The sequence below is a fragment of the Osmerus mordax genome, chromosome 16 (genome assembly GCF_038355195.1).
Source record: "Osmerus mordax isolate fOsmMor3 chromosome 16, fOsmMor3.pri, whole genome shotgun sequence".
Lineage (NCBI taxonomy): Eukaryota > Metazoa > Chordata > Actinopteri > Osmeriformes > Osmeridae > Osmerus > Osmerus mordax.
This window is the reverse complement of record NC_090065.1, coordinates 12,067,929-12,087,486: the sequence shown is the minus strand read 5'-3', so window position 1 is coordinate 12,087,486 and position 19,558 is coordinate 12,067,929. Positions and strand designations below refer to the sequence as shown.

The following is a 19,558-nucleotide window of genomic DNA, read 5'->3' as shown; positions in this document are numbered from 1 at the left end:
ACTGTTAAATGTAAGTACTTGGGTCCCCCAACATTCATTACATTGCTACATGTAATGCATCCCAGTCATCTAAAGAGGTTTTTATATTGCTCAAGCTAGATTTTTGATGCCACACGTCTTTGTGATATTGCATTGCTTTGGATAAAAACATCTGCTAAATAAAATTTAAATGAGTGCACTGAATTGATGTCAGGCACCTTGAGGTATAGACAGTGTATACTAGAAGATGGTGGCAAGTTTCAAGCAGTTATGTATTCTGAAATTCTTTCTTTGCAGTGAAGGGTCAGTGGCAGCCTCTGATGAAGGTTTCATCTCAGTGTGGATACAGTGTGGTAATGCATCCAAAGGGTGTAGTCATATCTACTCGCTATGCACCTTGTGTGAAAGCAAAGGTACACATTTGCATTATGGGACATTTTCTTTTTATCCTAATGTTTCATGTTCTGAACTGTGGAATCCTTGTCTGTGTTTTAAGGATGGAATGTTCACTCTAGAAATTGCCTACAGGGGTGAGATGAAACTCTCTTGCCCAGAACAACCGTTTCCAAAACTACCAATGCTACCAAGGCCATCCTCCAGACCTCATGGCCATTCTACACACACCAAGCCTGAGCCTAGCAGTCAAGGTCCTTTTGCTCATGACCCTTCTTGGCCTTCCCCTCAGCCCCACAACCCCCCTGGGCCCCACAACCCCCCTGGGCCCCACAACCCCCCTGGGCCCCACAACCCCTCTCGGCCCCACAACCCCCCTCAGCCCTACAACCCCCCTCAGCCCTACAACCCCCCTCATCCCCATTACCCAAAGCCTTACACTCAGAATCCAAAGGATATCACAGAGCCTCTTGAGTACCCTCCAAGTTATCAATTCCCATTTTTGACTAGAACTACTGCTCAGCCATCCAAAAAGCCTTCAAAAGTACATCCCCCAAAGAGACTGCCGTCTCAACCAGTCATTCCTCCACAGTGGCCTAGTGAATACACACTGCCTCCTCCTAGCAGTCTTCCTCTATTCCCTCCACAGCTCTACACTGCTCCCCACCACTCAAGGCCTCACCATCCTAAAACTCCTTCCCCTTCTACTTCCACACAAGGTCAGACTGAACATGGGCACCGGCCTTCCTACATATTTCCCTTTTACGCTCCACCAGAAATCCCTACCACCCAGAAGCCTAGGTTCATGCATACAAACATCTTTCTAAATGAGGGAAAAAAGCCTTTACCAACTAGGCAAACTCCTACAAGAGTTCACCCACCTTGTAAAACACGTCCTTTCTACCCTAGGACAGTGCAACCAGCAACTCGTATGCCACAGCATGTCCCTTTAAGAAACCCACCCAAGCCTCTGCCAAGTGTTGCTCATGAATCATCTGAAGAAACTGGTCATCCAGGGGCTGAATCTATTCCAAACTGTCCACCCATCTGCCCTGCTGGACTTTCTGACTGTCCCCCCATCATCTTACATCAACACTACCACTCCCAGGTTCCTTTAGGGTCCAGGGAAAATGGCAAACTTCAGCTCCCATTTATGTCTGCAGGTAACAACCCATCCTTTGCATACCCATCACATTGTGCATATCTGCCATGTCCAATTCCTGCCACCCCAGAATCCACAAGTGCATTTAATGAAGAGCCCTCTAACTTGCCTACAAACTGGCTGAGCATGTTCTGGAACAGTGACTCCAATGACCCAATTAAGTACAAGTCTGGGATACAACGATCTTTTGAGGCCTACATACCTCAACCTCCTGAACAACCCAATGGCCATCTACCTGCCAGTGGCCCCAGCGGACCAAAACCTGACATGCCATCCCCAAAGCATGAACATCCTAAACGGCCATATTTTGTGCCCTACAACACAATGCGTAACCAGGATGAGCATCTGACAGCTAATGACCGCCACCTCGTTAAAGCTCAGCCACCATTTTGGGGTTTTGACGGTTTAGAGTCACAGTCTCCAAATAGTGACAGACAGAATTTGAAATCCAAGTCTTCAGAGCAGTCATTTTTTGAGGTCTATAGTCAGCATTCTATTCAACAGCCCTATGATCAAATATCTAGTGACCCCATCAAGCTATCTCAACAGTCTGGCAGCTCTCTGTGGCCTTCTCAACCTCCACCTCCAGTACAGGCGGATAAGCCCTATGATGCACTTGCTAAGGGCCCCAAACTATCCAACTCTCAATTGCTTGCTAGTCATGACTCTGAAGTTCAGCCTAATGGTACACTTCTTCAACAACTTCATACCCTTCTAAATGCACCATATGGGAAACCTCAACTACCACCCAGAGCAGTCAACGATGTGAGGAACTCTTCAGGCCAGCATACCCCTGCAAACGTACCACTGGATCAACCAGCTGGATCTGATGGTTTAGAGTCCCACTCTCAGGCTCTGGAATTGTCTGATTCTTCACTGCCTGAACACCAAAAGTCATTCCAACATTATTGGGCTCCTATCATCACACAAGACTCTTTAAAGAAGTTTCCGAGTTTTTACCTCTCTCAAGCCTCCAGAGATGAAGACTGACCCAAGTGGTGAGTTAATGAGGATGTAAATTAAATGGTAAACTTTCATGTCTTGAAGATTTGAATGTTCTGTTCTGATTGCAGGATCTGTGAACAGCCCCAGCAAGTCAAACTAGTGTACTGTCATGTTAATAAAATTGTAAAAACTACCTTTTTTGTATGTTTGGGAGAATTATGGGGATCTTTAACATGAGTTTGTCTATTAGGTTTGCCCATGTTCACGTTTGTGTGGTTGTTGCCTGCCCTCTCCTGGTGTAAAGGTGGTTCTACACAAAGTAGGAAATTAAGATTCAGGGGGCATTTTCTTTTGAGAATTAAGAAGTGGGTTCATGTCAGTTACCCTTATCACTGAGATGGCTGCAAATGGGTCATGACACAACCCTTCAAACATGTCAATTTCTTAAAGGAAACATTTGTATAATGACAAATGGCATGTTTTCGTTTTATTTGGACTTGGTTGAACGGTACAATGGGAGCGTGCTTTAACATTGTCAATCGTAGTCTCCTACCAAATTCCCATTAAGCCTGAAAATGGCTGTCTGATCAGTAAGAGGGCTACCATGATTATAGTTGAATCAATTTAATGTCCAGAAGATATGTTCTTGTGTTGGTTACCCGGGGTAGGTTTCAAAGGTTTGGCAGTGACTTACAAACCCAGTGCCCCCTATTTCATCAACCTGTCCAGAGACAATTTGCTCGATACAAATTAATGTACAGCTTGGTTGCTAACATCCGTTGGGTAGTTTATTTAGTGAGTTCAATGGGTTTATTTAATGAGTGGGAAGGGGGTTTGGTACAGTCAAACAAGGCAGAGGCCCAACAACTTGTGAAGCCGTAGAAAGATGTTTTATAATTTTATTTAACAGCAAAAAAGAATACTCACACACTTGCTTATTGAAGTTGATCAAAGTAATATTTCGCACCAGTATTGCTGTGGGTAGCTGGAGCTGTCAACTGTATTTGTTTTCAGAGCAGCAGAGCTTTATGAACCCTTAATTCTCAGAAATGTTTGACCTTCCCTGGGCACAATGGTACTAGCAACGTGGGCTGAACAGCAAGGCTGTCTGTAGCATTCAGGGCATTTGTTGTGGCAGGCACGTCTGTGACTTTGGGGACCACAGGCACCACCTCATGGGACTCAGCAGACAGAATGCCGCTGGAGTCAGGGTCATGAAAGTAGGTGAGCTTGTGGTGCCTCAGCCCTGGTTTGACGAGAAGGTTTCCTGTGTGGATGTGGACCACAGGCGGAGGAGCTTGCACTGTGTCATTGGTGCCATTGACAGTCTTTAGGATAAAGGAGGATGAACAGAATGTCAGAGATAATTACTTGTCATTTTAGACCAGTTCAACATGTTAATTAAAAATTCTTAAGACAATTAATTAATGGTTGATTTATGAACAAAATAAAAAGTTTTCTTACCTTTCTTAAAAATATGCAGTCAACTGTGTTCCCAAAACTCCCACCTTGTGCTTGACAAAAGCCACGTTGCTGGAAGAAGTAAAAACACATTTCTTGTTTTTCACAGTTTTGTACTTTAGCCAATGCTGGACCAGTTCAGTGTAAAACGTCTTGTTTTATGTCCCAGAATTTCATACTCTGTATACTTACAGGATCAGGCAGAGGTACGCAGCTATTGTTGTTCTCTATGGTGCAGTTGGTCTCTGTTATAATGTATTCTGCCTGGTATAGAAGCCTAGGACTTACCACCTGCAAACATTTGTATTAACATATTGTACAGATATATTGTTTATTCAATAGGATAAAAGAAATACAATATCAATTCAGTGCATCTTTACATCACATCCTTATATGTAAAAAAAAAAAAGAAAAAAAAAAGGTTTTACCTTAGAGGTCATCCGTCCCACTTCCTCCAGAGCAAACAAAGACTCATTGCCTGTCTTGTTGTTGAAAGAGGCAAGAGAGGCAGAGACAAGCTCAAGGCCTGCAGTGTCATTAAGCGGCAGTAGCATAGGACAACCCAAACATATGTCCTCAGTTGATTCTAAACATTGAATCCAATAGGGATGAGAGATTAGTGTGTGTGTGTCTGGTTAACTTGGACATTGACGTACAATGAGTCCTTGTGTACAAGCACTGTCTTAAATTTGACCATGATGTAGGGAATTTCTGAATAGGGCCTCTTGCAAACTAATGTCACACTTTGAAAGGAAGATTTACATTAATGACTGAGTCCAGACATTCAGCATGAATTTTATTAGGATAGTAGAGTGTAGCCAACGCTCACCTTCTGTTTTACACTTGAAAGATGTGACGGATAAAACTCCACCAACATTTGACAACACCACATCACAGTCTGCCTCGACCGACTAGATGACAAAAGACAACATATTAAAAAGGAAAGTAGTGGAACACATACAACACAGCCATTCATGGTTTAATGATGGCAGATGTGTGAACCATATTCAGGTCACAGCAAACTTTTTTTGGAGGGAGCAGATGCGTAAATATGAAGTACTTTCCAGAACAAGAAGTAATATAATTGACATTGCAACCGGCACCTGAAAATAGCTTTAAGTGTTCACTACAGCGCACAGAAATGCAAGACATTTTTGTAACCTTTACAAACCTTTATGGAGGTAAGACTCACCGTCAAGTATTTGGGCCTGACTGTGCAGTTGGCCACAGGTGTGGGATCCAGGACATGACATGTGGTTTCTAGTAACTCCAGGTCCATCAGATAGGCCTCTCCACCCCCAGGCTTAACACGAGGAATTAGCAGCATTACTTGATGACTTGATCCATTTTATGTTCATTGTAAAGTGGTTCTGCTTTGATGCCTTGAATACATTTTTTAGCACAGTATTTCAACACAAAACCAATATGAGTAAGTATTTGAATTATCATTAAGTATTGGACAGTATCAGTATTCTGTAATAGAATATTCTTCTGATCTCAACTTTCAACATCACATTTACTGACAAAGTAGTTTAAATGGTTAATATTTGAACAACAATTCAACTAGAATTTCTTTAATTGATTAGAATTCACTTACTGTGGTAATGATCTTTATCTCCTCAATCTGGTTCAAAGCATACTTGTAGCCATGAGTGTGCTGGGCATTGAGGTAATCCTGTGCCACTAGTGCTGCAGCCTCTGCCTCAGGGGAGTCGCATGGGAGATGAAACATACCGGGTAACCCTTGTGCCCATGCCCCTACTAGCAGAACCCAAACCGGTACAGCACCCAGGAGATTCATCTGCAATGCAGGAGCGGGGACGATTTAAATGTATTGAAGTAGGCAGGGAGTCAAGAGGGTTTGAAGTAAGGAAGAGTCCATGGTCCCAGTAGTTATATCTTGTACTTGAAACTGAGCCAAGGCAAATATGATCATCCCCCTGATACCTAAGTCACATGACAGTTATTTACACTCTTCAGAGTGCACCCAAATATACCGCCCACCCTGGCCATATGCAAAGTGAGGTCTGGGGTGATCAATTGTTACTGTATTCAAAAAGACTATTGGATTATTTTGGTTACATCAAAAACATATTATGTAACTAAGTAACTGCCTGAACAAGGAATGATAAGAAAAAGGAAACAAATTCGATAGATTCATGCCCTTATTATTCAGGGCTACAAAGTTTCACAAAAAAATCAGACTAGAGTGAGATTAAGTGATTTGGTGTAGGGGCGAAAATCTGATATCAAATCTGAGGTGCAAATTTATTGTTGAGAATTTGTTGAGTTATTTTAGTAAATTCGCTACTTTAAGCATGTACGTAATATTTTCACAAATTTCTTTAAGACTTGTTTATGTTATTATAACAAATCAAGAATGATTAATAATTTCATAGAACACTTAAAATACCCGGAAGTGACGTATTAAACGTGCGACTACACACGATGTCAACAAAACACATGCGTTAATCCAGAGTTGGTATGGATGGTGATTATGGAGCTGTAGGTAACGCTAATTGTGATTAACAAAGTTAATTTAGAGCAGAAATGTGTTGCCAAATGTAGGGTTGGATTGCTTATTGAAATTAATGTAGAATAGATAGTCGCTCTTTTTGTATTAATTGTAGGTAACTTTAAGGTTAGATAGGAAAATTAGAATTTTAACGTGAGCTACTGTCTAGTTAATTTAACAGATCCTGAAGTATGTCTCTGTTTGATGTACCTGATAGCATAACCAATTTCCACTCCCATTATCTTGCGAGTATAATACGCTATCTGACTTTCTGTAACCAACATCAGAACATGTAGCACAGTAGCTGCACTGGCTTCTGATATTGTTTGAATTGATTAGAAGTTAAAATTATATTTTTCTTAATTTGCAGTATGTGGACTATTTACAAGGAGTGTGCGATCTGAAATGATGCAGCAATTCAATATCGAGTTCATAGGAGACCCAGGTTATTTGTGAATCTACCATAGAGGGCCATCTAATGGAGAACAGGAGATGGACCATACATGGACACATACTTAAGAGATATTGGCTCCCAACTCTCCAATCTAAGCCCAGACTGAAGTTCAAAGTGACCGTTCCAAACCAGAGTCAGAGTGCCAACCTTATACTGACAACATACAGATAGGTAAAGCTCCAGGACTTCTCCTAAAATCAATGTCTCAAGCCTGTTCGTCCAATAGTCTTACAGAGACTCCTGTGATGCCCTCCTCTGACCATCCCCCTTCAGCTCACACCAATGGGCAGCCCCTCTCAGAAACTCCACACCCGCATGTTTCTGAGGTGACTGGCCATGTTCCACCGCTGAACATAAAAGCCTCCAAAGGAAAGGAAAGGCCACACCAAAGTAAACGCTTCAAGTCAATGGCAAGAGGAGTACCCGCCCGGTCCATTAATCCTAGAGGGAAGTTCCAATTTAACATTCAGTTCTACCGGTGTTTGTTGACAAAGTGGCCCCACAGGTCATGGAGCAGAGCAAGGTGTTTATTCTGGCTCTCCAGGTTCAAAAGAAAGAGGTGTTTTAAAGGAAGAATTTGCACATTCCGCTCTAACTTCCAGCTACTCAATCACACTGGAGATGCTCAAGGGAGCAAGTCACCTCGTGAACAAGAGGGTAAAAGGGCTTTAGACGCTGGCTGTGATGGGACAGAAGCCCTAGATGACAGGCCTGCAAATGATACTTCCAACTTGATGGTGTGTCCTGTATCGTCTGCTGTGTCTGAAATCCCTGGCAGTCTCCAGCAGCACCAGGGTCTAGCCAGTGATGCGGGCATCACTACTAAACAGGCAGAGGAGACAAAGGGAGTGGTGCCATCTCAAAGCCAGCAGTCGACCATCGACTCCAGCAGTGAAGCAATAAAAAGGCTCATTCATAGTAAGCCTTTTTACAAAGCCGTTGTTATTTATAATGTTATACCTGTCCAGTCTATTCAAATATGTCTCTCTCTTTAGTGTTCCTTGAAAACTTCCTTGAGAAGTACGGAAGTTTCATCCCTCTGAGAAAGAGTATGTTACTGAGGCATCTCAATAAAATGCTCGACATGAAAGTGTCTAATGAGTAAGTCCTCATCAGCTCGGTACTCTTCGCCTGTACATACACCATTTTAGAGATTAACATTTCATAACCAATATGTCTTATCCTTTTCCTGTAGGAATTTGCCTATCTTTGGGGAAATGGCAAAATACCAAACTGTTTTATCAAAAAGACCAATGTCCTCGTTCCGGGTAGTTTATAACAAGCACACACTAACACTGGAGGACCTGGCTACTCTGGATGGTCACAACTGGCTCAATGACCAGGTTTGTCCCTGCTGAGAATCCACTTACTTACTTGTTTCTCCATAGATGCTGCATTTAGTACATTGTCTAAGCTTTGTTGGTAAACGACCCAAAATGAATGTTTAGCATTTATTTTGTACTTTTCAAGGTCATGAACATGTATGGGGAACTGATCATGGAATCTGCACACCAAAAGGTAGTTTTTGCTGATTCATGCTTTTTGCTTGCAAATGTTTTGAATAATATTCTACTTTCTGGCTTAGTGATTAATGTTAATTGTGTTTTTCTCATTCCTGCAGGTCCATTTCCTCAACAGCTTCTTCCACCGACAGCTGATGACTAAAGGATATGAAGGAGTGAGGAGGTGGACAAAAAAGGTATTAACTGAGGTCATACTAACGTGTTAAAGGAGGTTCCAGAAAGGGTGGATGGATGGAGTTTATGTTAGTTAGAATGATAGTTTTTGACTATCTTACTAAACTTAGTTAACCTAGAGTAGAAATGTGTTGTCAATGATGGCTCATGGTTGGACAAACGATTGAGATTCAGGTAGAATAGGTAGTCGCACATTTTTTATTAAGATACATTTATGGTTAGATTTTAAAATTAGATTTGCAACTTTAGCTACTCGGGGTGGGAATCTTTTGGTACCTCACGATTCGAATCGATTCTTGGGGTCACGATACGATTGGAACGTCATCGATTCACGATTTTTTACATTTGGGAATCGATGTGAATCGGTAGAAGACTGAATCGCGATTCAAATGTAAATCGATTCCCCCCCCCCACCCCTATTAGCTACTATCTAGTCAATGATCCTGAAGTATGTAGTATGTTGACAGTTTACAAGAATGGGCTTGTTCTAAAGTGTTTTATGTGCACGTGCTTTGATAGGTGGACCTGTTCTCAAAGACTCTGCTGCTGGTGCCTATTCACCTGGAGATCCATTGGTGCCTCGTTACTGTGGACATAGCAAGCAAGAGGATCAACTTGTATGACTCCCAAGGCATCAAGTTCAAGGAAGTTGCCCAGGTGGAGGACGTTGAGGATGGGCAAATACAAATCAGAAAAATATCAACCATACGATTGTTCCCTCTCTGCAGTCTGAAACAAAGGATTGTAAGTCCAATCACCATAAATTGACATCAATATCTAAATGTTCTTATTGTTTCAACAGAACATCCTGAAATATATCAAGACTGAAGCAATGGAAAAGAAACAAACTGCTTTCCAGAGTGGCTGGACAGTGTTTGTTAATGAGGTGGGATGACTAGCATGGGTGTTTGCTTGGAGATATCCTTGACTTTTATTCTTGTTTGTCCCAGTTCTTAGGATTTTAGGGATAGTTGCAAAATATAGATTTTTTTTAGCTGTACGGTTCAGGAGTCCTTTGGAATCTACCATGTGATCATATGCATGTAACTCTTTGTCTCCCTTTACTGGCCAAATAGGGAATCCCTCAGCAAACAAATGAAAATGACTGTGGAGTGTTTGTTTTGGAGGTAATAGCATGCTTTTTTCTCTACTTTAATAAGTGGTCCGTCTTCCAGTAATAAGATATTCCTAAAGCTCTTTCCTCTACTTATATCTCTTATGCCTCTTGCCCCTCTTAGTACTGCCGGTGTCTTGTTCTGGGGAAGCCACTCCAGTTTTCCCAGAGGGACATGTCCACCGTGAGGAAGAGAATATACAGAGAGCTCTGTGACTGCCAACTCTCCACCTAACCCTTGCTTGGCACTCTTTCCCATCAGAACCCTGCACCCACTACAACTGAAGAATGTACTAGCAACAATTTGATGCTGTTATACACGGTAGAATAGTGTCTCTCATATACCTGATCTGAGAGCTTGGTACAAAACTAGAAACCAAGGCAGAAAAGTATGTATTGATCCAGGCTGTTGTTGGAGCAGACTTGCAGAAAGTGTAAAATGTGGAGATGTTAACTATTAATGTTAACTGTTTTTTAGTTTACAGACTTCATCCTTTTCAGTCAGTTATCAGTGTTTTTTGTCATTCAGTTGTATGAGTTGTGCACACTGGTATTAAACTAAACAAAATAAATGTTCACTTTTCTGATCAACTGTTCTTTTTCGGATCATAGATTGATACTATTTGGATAGTATCATCACTGGGTCAACATTGTTTACCCTACATTTCTTTCAAAATCATTATTTTTAGGTTATGGTTCCGATAAGGCTTGGTTGTGATCAGCATCAATGTTAATGCTAGAGTATATAATTTTTTTTGTGTTGAAATAAAATTTTATTTATTTTTAATGCTGGCAACTTTGAAAGTGGCAGTAGGTAACATTCGCAATATTTATGTCTGTATTGTCTATTGAGGACTGTATGTACATAGTAACTTTACAAAGAATTGTAAACATGAAATAAAACATTAACATTTGAACCATTAGGATACTGTTTATATTTTATTGGTGGTTTTATGGATTTGTTTTTATGTGTATTTATTCAGATGTATTTTCTAACTACACAATTAGGGTTTTTCAAAAATAGATATTTGCTCTGTCATATCTGTCAGCACTACAAGTTAACACAGGTATGTCTCAATATAAAACAAGGTACATTAGAAAAAAAGTTATCTTAAAAAAAATATAAGGCACAAAAACAGCCTTCTACAATCTTGTGCTTTAAGTATGAGAGACTACTACATAACATACAGTACATATTTGAAGCACACAGTCTGAAATCTGTGTCGTACATAATGTATTTTATGTTCAGATGAAATTTCTATTCACAATAAGTAGATATGTAGATACTTCACATGCTGATAGTGAAGATCATATTTTGCTGTGAAGATTCTGTGAAGGTAAGCTGATCATAGATGTGTGTACAGAGCCCTCTCACTCTGCTTCTAGTCTTCCATGTTGAATCCCCACTCTACCTCAGGTCCATCATCGAGGCGCAAGATGAGGTATGACATAAGCTGGAACATGTTCTGCCACAGAAACAGGAAGACGTAGAAGTAGAAGTCACTGACGTCAATCTGACAGTGCTCGCCTGAGAAGCTTATTTCACACATGCAATGGAATCCATTGTTGAGGTTGCGGCAGAATCCTCCATTTTGACAGGGGCTGGACGTGCATTCGTCCACATCCATCTCACACCTGCAGAGAAGGAATACTTAGCAGTCATTTGAATTGGTACAGAGCTTTAATAGGAAATGACAGCAAATATACTCTCTATGCTGAAGTCAAATGGATTAAGTTACTGTTACTATCCATGGTTTACCATTGGCCCATAAAACCAGGAAGACAGTCACAGGTGTTCTCCACTGTAGAGCAGTTTCCACCATTGAAACAGCTGTAGTTCCACCTGCTACTCAGGCAAACAGACACAGGCAGGGTTGGGATCCTGTAAAATAAACAAACAAAAATTAAGACAAAAATACAGAAAAAACGCTAGCATGAGACAACTCACAAGATTTGGTGGGGCGCTGGTCATCACTATGTACTTACATAATCTTGTCAATATACCATGGTATGTCAGGGATTTTCACACTGGAAAATAAAATGTTATTTGTATAAGTTAGTTTTTTTGTATTTCTTTGCTTCTATGAAATACATGCATAGTGTTAGTAGTTCAGATGGAAGGTGTTTGAGACTCACTTGCAGAGTAACCCGGTCATGTTCTGGGGGCAGAGGCAGCCATAGTTCAGGCGGCCCCTGAGGCAAGTGGCCCCCTGGCTGCATTTGTTGTCATCACACATGTCCACGTCTGCCTCACACCGGGCCCCTGTGTATCCTGGCTCACATGTACACATATACCCACCGGACCGAATATTACAGGTGCCATGGACACAGGGGCTGGAAGCACAGGTGTCAGTGGAGTCCTGGCACTGTGGTCCTGACCATTCTGGAGAGCATTTGCAGAGGAATTGGTCAAATAGGTCTTCGCACATACCCTGGTTCAGACAGGGGTTGGGTGCACATACACTTGCTCCCAAGCAACCGTACTGGGGAGGCTCACTGCCAGATATCTTCACAAACTGCTCATCTTGAGGCCTTGGTAGATTCAGGTCAGTGTCTCCATAAAAGGGCAATAAAATCCCTCCAATCTCCACAGGCCCTAGGCACCCAGCCAGGTGCCCCCCAGTTTCAGGTCCTAGCCCCCCCAGGAGGATGTCCACCCCATCTCTCAGGAAGTCCAGGTTCCCAGAGGATACGATTGACACATCTGATTCCTCTCTCCTCTTGTCCAGAACCATGATCCACCTGGAGGTCTGGAGGTCAGGGTTCTCCATGAAGAGCTCCACCATGTGCCACTCGCCGTCGCTAACCGGCCCCCAGCTCTGTGCAGTCAGCTTCGGGGAGCCTACACCCGCTTTCACCTGTAGCTCCAGAAGCAGGCGGGAATGCTGGAGGGAGATGGTGAGGTATTCTGAACCTCGTTCTGCATGCATGAGGGTGCTGTCAGTTTGCCTGGTTCGGAAACTAAGAACGACACTGCTGATGCTGCGACTGATTTTCCCATTGCCTCTGTAGATCAGTGTGCTTTGGTCACTTCGGAGGGTCACATTAGACCTGCCTGTAGTACAAAGAGCAGATTCAATCAGTTGTATACTTGATGAGCTAGAAATGTATTAGCCGTTTTCTTTTTTGTATCAAGGTTAATAAAAAACACGAACATGATGACCACAAATAAACAAGGTCCATGTGGTAACCCTTAACACTTAACACTATAATCTCTAATCATAGGAATACCCTTATACCCTTATAATCGTGTAATCAGTCCACACACATCAATGAATGAAAGGAGAATATAATACTGTGTTACAAAGACAATAGCATGAACCTATGATACAGACATGACATTCATAAGTGCTTTTGTACTTTAGAGGACCTTAACTACTCACACTCAAAACCCTGGGCCAGAGGCTGGCACACTGCGGTCGAGGGACAGGGGGACAGCTCACACCATTTCACCTCCTCACAGCGTCGCCCTGCAGTATTGGGAGGGCAACTGCAGCTGAAGTCATCCCACATGGAGTAGCAAACTCCACCATTCAGACATGGACTGGCCTGAGGAGGATAAGCAGGGTCATTTGTCCTATCAGTGATGACTTGCCCAACCTTGATGACCTTGAGGGCTGTCTTTCTTGCCCTATCTATATACAGTATGTAGGTATGTAGATGATATTTACGGGTCTCATCAGCAACCATGTGCAGGTCTGTCAGGGACTTACAGAGCATGTGTTATCGCTGGTGCACCCATGTGTGACGTTGGTAAGCTGCTCCAGCTTGAAAGAGCCCACTGGAGTTTTATTTATAGGGAAGAACTGCAGGCGTCTGCTGTTGATCCGCAAGTCCTGGACACACCCCTTGAAGTAACCCCCGAAGGAGGCAGTGGCGCGCTGGTCAGCCAGACCACCAACGTAGACTAGGTCCCCTGACTGAGCCAGTACAGGCCGGATAGGGACCGTCCCCTGGCTGTGGCCTGACTGGTACAGGGCCACTGTTCTGTCTTCCAGCTTTACCATCACCAGGTGGAAGTGTCCATTGCTGACTGAGCTCTGCCCTACCAGGCTTTCAAAATTGTTGACTTGAACTTTGATCTGGCCCTCCTCCAGCCACAGTCGGAGGTACTGGCTGGTGCTATTGGCCAGAGTCAGGAGAAGGCCGCTGGATTGCTTTGTGCGGATAAACATGGACACGACAAACTTGTCCCCTGGGTCATCGTCCAATGAGAAGAGGGCAAAGCTCCCGAAGTCTTGGTTGCCAAACCTAGCAGTGATATATTCTAAAGGAAGAACACAAAATAGTCAAATTTAACACTTCCCTATAGTTTTCATAGTTGAGATCAATATCAACTCAGCTCAATAATGTGTAATAATAACAGAACGTTTAAAAGAATACGTACAAAAAAGTATTATGTCATAAACCTTAATACACAATTTAAATTTCAATGCATTAGATCTCCCTTAAAATGACTATATTGCAATGGGAAGGAACCCAATCCCTTTGACAAATGGTTTTACAATATGTTTCTGACTGAAACTCCTGCCTGTGTACACAGATCACGTTGACGGAGAGTCCCTAGGCCAATGTGTTTTCCTGAAAGCGAAGCTGCTCCTAGTCTGCTAATCAATCCCACGTTTCTTTAATCCTCATCCCAGGTGTTGTCGATAACCCCCTTCATGCCTGTGTGTGTGCTATTTTTTACTAGCTCTATAAGCTCCTTTTAAATGAACTGGCTAACTTTATTCTGTGTTGGGTGCTCAGTTAAGATGCCTGGCATTCAGATGGTGTGGTTGTGAATTATCTGAGGCTGAAATTAGCAGCGTGGCATTACTGCTTAATCTGACCTAGGCAGATGAAAAATGGGTTCAGTGTCTGACAGGGTCATCAGAGATGTAATTGTACTGTTCTATTATTAGTGTTATTATTATATAGATTTCATTACAGTTGATGTTTTCCACTATGGGGATGGCATTTTGTGTGAGCTACAAAATGTGTCCAAACTTTTGACTGGTACTGTACTTTCTACAAGTCATTCCTGGAACGGTTATCCCTCAGTCCTTACCTTCTGCACAGGTGGGCCCCTCATAGGGCCTCTGACAATCACAAGAGAAGCTCCTCCATCCCTGGCTCAAACAGCGGCCCCTGTTCTGACAAGGGCTATCCTCACACTTGTCCCTTTCACTGCACCCCAGTGTGACGTTCACCTGGGTGGAGGAGCTGATACTTAGCTTCCCAGCGGGCACCACGAGCCGTGAGTCCACAAACACGTCTCGGAAGCAGCCGAGGTAGGCTGGAGGGTATTCAGTCTCTCTCTTTGCTGCTGAGCCCGACCTCCCTCCTTCTGCTCCTATAAAGAGGCTCTGGCGGACAGACTCCAGCTCAACGAACCCTGAGCCTTGCTCCAGAAACGCGTCCTCTGTGCCAGACGCCATAGAGCAACTTCCCTCTGAGCAGGGTTGGCGCAGCTTAATGAGGCTCACAACACCGCCCAGCAGGGCCTCCACCCGGTGCCAGTCGTCGTCCGCCACCTTCTCAGGGAGCTCCTGAACCAGGGTGCTTGACCCTTGACCCCGCAGGCTGCTGAGGCGGAGACGTCCATCAACCAGCTCGATGGTGAGCAGCAGGTCATCCACCCTCCGCTGGAGGAGGGTGCCAATGGGGTGTCTCGTCCTGAAGCTGAATGTAACGTTGAGCGGTGCTTCAGGATCCAGAAGCTGAGTTGCCACATACATGTGACCCTGGGTCTCAAATGAAAATACTGTAGGAGTCTTGCAATTCAGGCCCGAGAAACCGGCCTGGCAGATGCATGTGTAGGCATGACGATTGTTCATGAAGAGAGGAGAACAAATTCCTCCATTCTCACAATGGTTGGCATTACAACCTAGCAGAGCAACTGTGCAGTTCTCTCCCCCATAGAGGCGCCCATCTCGGCTCTGCAGGGAGCAGAGGCATCGGTAGCTTGCATGATCGCCAACACACACACCACCGTTATGGCACGGCTGCTCTTCACATCCGTTAATGTCGTTGTCAGAGAGAGTGTCTACAAGGAACATTAAAAAGATTTTACTGTCGAGAATTCAGTTTGACTGCAAAGAAGAAAGTTAGTATAATTGACAATAATTATCTGGTGTAGACACAGAAACTCATAACATTGCAGATTGTGATGTCTTGAGAAAGTCCAACATAAATAAAACAGGTTGACAGAGCTCCTTGACCTCTTTACTGTAGACAGAATTGTAGCTCACAGAACAAAATACAAAAATAGCCCATCAACAAGATAGCATCAGACAAAGAGAGAAATTACCTGCAATAAGAAACCCTAAAACACAAAAATACCCGTAGACTCTCAACATTGTCAACATTGTTGTTTTCAAATCCTCCTAATCAAGTTGCCTGAATAAATATCCATGTTATTTCACCGAGCGATGAAGACTCCTGGTTCATAGAATGCCATCTTATGCCGTTATCCCCATGCATGCATTGACCAAGGTTGGGATCACTGCAAGCCAGATATATGGGATTAAGCTAATGCACTTACAATGTCTTACAAACAGACTTGTCCAGAGTATCAGGTTCAGAGGACTCATTTAATCAACAGCAAACATATTCACCTTCCACGTTTGGAGTCGTGCCTCCCAGGAGCAATAAAGGTACCTCAATACAAGGAATCAAGAGTCACAGTAAAAGTGGGTAATTGTTCACCTTTTCACATGCATGTCATACACAATCAGTCACACACACGCGGTCACACACACACACACACACACACATACATAAACACGCACACACAACCAGTCTCTTTGTTGATTTAATTCATTATCAGTAATTGGCCTCAGTTACTTTAATCTATATCATGAGGTTAGTTTTGCACTTTATGCACCTCTACATGTCAAGTACATCAACATCAAAAGCAAGCTAATAGCAACATCTTGCCATTATAAATAGTCTTCAATATGATAGAAAGGATCTTTAGAATGCCTACACAATTTGTGACAGGAATACCAAGCCAGTAACAGCGGATAAAAGTGCAGAGCCATGTAGAGAGAGTAGAGACAGGGACAGTCTCTCTACATGGCTCTGGATAAAAGTGCATTTCTCTCGGTGTTTCCTAAACTTTTTACTACAATACCCACAATGCAATGTAACCATTCTCAATGACCTATGTGATAAACGCCTGCACATTCTACATACACAAACTGATTAGATAAATCATTTGAGCACGTTCTGTACGCTGCATACACAAATACCTATTTCTATAACATAGGTAATAAAAAATGAAATTACTCTATAGCTGTATTTTGTCTAGCACACGATCAACACGTTTTTTACTAGAACAACTGAATCAGCCAATGGCAGATTGTTTAGGTGTCTGACACTTCGAGGTTGGGAAGGTGGGGCAATTTTGAGATGTTCAGGATAATATAATGTAGCTAGCGCTATGTTCTTTGAAAAAATAAACATATATACGGCCACGGTTGCTTGATCAAATCTGATGAATCGAAACGGCTAAGGTAGGCTTGTAAATCAGCGTCGCTAGTAATTACACTACCCGAGGGGCAGAAAGGGTCGTTTGTCAAGTTCTCCTCCGAAGGGGCCCATTGCGAAACATAACAACATAGGGGTCCTTGAGGTGCATAGCGAATGCGGGAGTGCATTAGCCAGCTAGACAAAATGTCAAAGACCTGATGTAAAATGTGTGCAACACGTTTCATCGCAACTTGGCACTTTTACTCACATCAAACTATAACATCGTCAACGTCATACAATTCTACGTATGTTATTGTGTGCGGTAATTTCACAGAGTAACTACGAATCCAATAGGGTCTGGTAATTTGATGTAAAATATTTCAAACCTCTTAATAACACTCAACCAAAGAAAACCATGCCCCTGTCCAATATCATTGACTATGTCTTCACCATATCATTGACCAGCTGCTATGACTGTTTTCAGGAAAATCGAATGACTCATGACACACCAGGATGAAAAGGAAATTAAACAAACCTCAGCCACCTAAGCAGAGAAGAAGCCACAGTTCACGGAGGGACATGGTGGATTCAGGTGTCATGTCAGATCCTGACAGTCAGATGAAGCACCTGTCTTTGATGCAGCACAGTAACAATGTCCTTAAGTTCTTAAATGAGGACAGAACCAAGCAGAGGTTTTGCGACCTACACGTCTCAGTGGGTGGAAAACAGTACAGTGCCCACAAAGTGGTGCTGGCCCAGGGTAGCAGTTACTTCCATGCTGAGCTTACCAAGAACCCACACACAAACCATGTCACCTTGGACCATGTCGAGGAGTCTGTGTTCCAGAACCTGCTGCACTTCCTGTATACGTCAGAATGTGTGGTCTCAGAAAGGGAGCTCCCTGCCCTGACCAAGGCAGCACGCTTCCTGGATATGATGGATGTGGTGAAGCTGCTGACCGAGACAGAAGGACCAGTGGTTTGTGTCCTGGCCCAGGCTAAGACTGGGGTGGAGCCAGATGTTGAGAGAAACACTGAAGCCCCAGCAGATGGCACCAGAGACCAAAGCCAGACTAGTGTACAGTGTTGCTTCTGCAGCCGCAGGTTTTGCTACAAGAAGTCTCTGGAGAATCACCTGGCCAAGAGTCACATTTGTACACGAGGAGGGGGGACTCAAGGGGACTCAGTGGTTCAGAATGCAGCAGAAGGTCAGGTGACCACAACTGCTAGGAGGTCAGCTCGAAGGAGGAAAGTCCCTGCCAAATTTAAAATGAGTGACAATGAGGCCACAGAGGCTAACATGGATGAACCATCTCAGGACACTGTTGGGCAAGAGACAGGCCCCTTTTTACCAGAGGAAGAGGAGAACAAAGAAGAACATGATGACAGGAAACAGGAAAGCAAGTCTCACTCAGGTGGTGCATCAGAGGATGAAGAAGAGAGGGAGGATGAAGAGTTGGAAGTGGAGAACCAACGTGTCATTGTGGAAACTGCAGAAGATCAAACTGGTCCTGAGGTGGAGGTGTACAGTCAGACCTCTGACAGTGCTAATCATGCACCTGTATACCCAGAGGGCCTGGCACCAGTCATAATCCACACCGCCAGCAAGAAAACTCTCCAGTGCCCCAAGTGTGACAAGACGTTTGACCGTATAGGTGAGAAAAATGACATTAAGCAGGTTGGATGGGGTACATGATTAAATTGGGAGTCAGGTGGCAGAGCAGTTAGGGAAGCGGGCTTGTAATCAGAAGGTTGCCAGTTCGATTCCCGGCCATGCCAGATGATGTTGTGTCCTTGGGCAAGGCACTTCACCCTACTTACCTCGAGGGAATGTCCCTGTACTTACTGTAAGTCGCTCTGGATAAGAGCGTCTGCTAAATGACTAAATGTAAATGTAATGTAAATTGGCCTGAAATTGATCTGAAATAATTTGCCTCTCATCAGTTGACATGTTAGCTTATTGATACACAATCGTAAATGTATGTTGTGCTGCAACATAAAAACAAAATTCTCCTTTAGACCAGAAATGGGGGTATAGGTTGACACCCCAGGCTGTAATGTTTCTCAAATGTTTTTAGGGAAGTATGAGAGTCACACCAGGGTCCACACAGGGGAGAAGCCGTTCCAGTGTGACGTCTGTCTACAGTGTTACTCCACCAAGTCCAACTTGACTGTGCACAAGAAGAAACACGACAATGATGCTCCCTTCCAGAGGAAGGAGCACAAGTGTCCCTTCTGCAGCAAGCTCCATGCCAGCAGGAAAACCCTGTCCAAACATGTCAGAAGGTAACCCAGGTCCACCCCTCTGGCTTTAGTCATTGGTCCTTTTTCTTGAAAAATACTGTATCAATTATTCAGTACAATTTTATTCATAGTTTGTCAAG

At 43.3% G+C, this 19,558-nt stretch overlaps 4 protein-coding genes and 1 long non-coding RNA gene across 6 annotated transcripts in view; 3 read left to right on the top strand and 2 right to left on the bottom strand.

Annotated features, from left to right (window-relative positions):
* The first annotated feature begins 810 nt into the window (after positions 1 to 810).
* Positions 811 to 2,672, top strand: LOC136959396 (uncharacterized). The gene is made up of 2 exons (XR_010878736.1): positions 811 to 2,532; positions 2,608 to 2,672. It is a non-coding gene; the product is annotated as an uncharacterized lncRNA (long non-coding RNA).
* Positions 2,673 to 3,392: 720 nt separating this feature from the next.
* ahsg2 (alpha-2-HS-glycoprotein 2) lies at positions 3,393 to 5,741 on the bottom strand. Its single transcript, XM_067253789.1, has 7 exons — positions 5,538 to 5,741; positions 5,133 to 5,243; positions 4,770 to 4,851; positions 4,369 to 4,526; positions 4,133 to 4,231; positions 3,944 to 4,012; positions 3,393 to 3,807 (listed from the first exon to the last, which is right to left on the bottom strand). The coding sequence occupies exons 1-7, from the start codon at positions 5,739 to 5,741 to the stop codon at positions 3,523 to 3,525; spliced, it is 1,008 nt and encodes a 335-aa protein (XP_067109890.1). The 3' UTR covers positions 3,393 to 3,522.
* Positions 5,742 to 6,383: 642 nt separating this feature from the next.
* On the top strand, positions 6,384 to 10,631 carry LOC136959130 (sentrin-specific protease 5-like). The gene is made up of 10 exons (XM_067253375.1): positions 6,384 to 6,445; positions 6,826 to 7,827; positions 7,905 to 8,010; positions 8,105 to 8,252; positions 8,380 to 8,427; positions 8,531 to 8,608; positions 9,126 to 9,263; positions 9,409 to 9,492; positions 9,683 to 9,733; positions 9,845 to 10,631. The coding sequence occupies exons 2-10, from the start codon at positions 7,110 to 7,112 to the stop codon at positions 9,953 to 9,955; spliced, it is 1,482 nt and encodes a 493-aa protein (XP_067109476.1). The 5' UTR covers positions 6,384 to 6,445; positions 6,826 to 7,109; the 3' UTR covers positions 9,956 to 10,631.
* A 402-nt stretch (positions 10,632 to 11,033) lies between these two features.
* LOC136959539 (protein crumbs homolog 1-like) lies at positions 11,034 to 16,070 on the bottom strand. The gene is made up of 8 exons (XM_067253905.1): positions 16,013 to 16,070; positions 14,771 to 15,748; positions 13,434 to 13,987; positions 13,104 to 13,269; positions 11,857 to 12,775; positions 11,707 to 11,748; positions 11,480 to 11,602; positions 11,034 to 11,355 (listed from the first exon to the last, which is right to left on the bottom strand). Exons 1-8 carry the CDS (start codon positions 16,068 to 16,070, stop codon positions 11,103 to 11,105), a joined length of 3,093 nt encoding a protein of 1,030 aa, XP_067110006.1. The 3' UTR covers positions 11,034 to 11,102.
* A 1,029-nt stretch (positions 16,071 to 17,099) lies between these two features.
* zbtb41 (zinc finger and BTB domain containing 41) overlaps positions 17,100 to 19,558 on the top strand; it is a 168,664-nt gene continuing 166,205 nt past the window's right edge. For both annotated transcript variants that reach the window (XR_010878734.1, XM_067253661.1), the window contains exons 1-3: positions 17,100 to 17,219; positions 17,660 to 18,829; positions 19,253 to 19,460. Coding sequence is in view for 1 of the 2 variants with exons in the window: in XM_067253661.1 (XP_067109762.1) it covers positions 17,689 to 18,829; positions 19,253 to 19,460 (1,349 nt within the window). In the remaining variant the exon portion in view is untranslated. The remainder of the gene's footprint in view (positions 17,220 to 17,659; positions 18,830 to 19,252; positions 19,461 to 19,558) is intronic.

Coding starts and splice junctions, on each gene's coding strand:
- ahsg2 (XM_067253789.1), bottom strand. CDS start 5,741: ATGAATCTCCTGGGTGCTGTACCGGTTTGGGTTCTGCTAGTAGGGGCA. Junction 5,244..5,537: donor AGATAAAGATCATTACCACA/GTAAGTGAATTC, acceptor CCTCGTGTTAAG/CCTGGGGGTGGAGAGGCCTA. Junction 3,808..3,943: donor ACTGCATATTTTTAAGAAAG/GTAAGAAAACTT, acceptor TTTATCCTAAAG/ACTGTCAATGGCACCAATGA.
- LOC136959130 (XM_067253375.1), top strand. CDS start 7,110: ATGTCTCAAGCCTGTTCGTCCAATAGTCTTACAGAGACTCCTGTGATG. Junction 8,609..9,125: donor TGAGGAGGTGGACAAAAAAG/GTATTAACTGAG, acceptor GTGCTTTGATAG/GTGGACCTGTTCTCAAAGAC. Junction 9,734..9,844: donor GTGGAGTGTTTGTTTTGGAG/GTAATAGCATGC, acceptor TGCCCCTCTTAG/TACTGCCGGTGTCTTGTTCT.
- LOC136959539 (XM_067253905.1), bottom strand. CDS start 16,070: ATGTTGACAATGTTGAGAGTCTACGGGTATTTTTGTGTTTTAGGGTTT. Junction 15,749..16,012: donor TTTAGGGTTTCTTATTGCAG/GTAATTTCTCTC, acceptor TGTTCCTTGTAG/ACACTCTCTCTGACAACGAC. Junction 11,356..11,479: donor CCTGGTTTTATGGGCCAATG/GTAAACCATGGA, acceptor CCTTCTCTGCAG/GTGTGAGATGGATGTGGACG.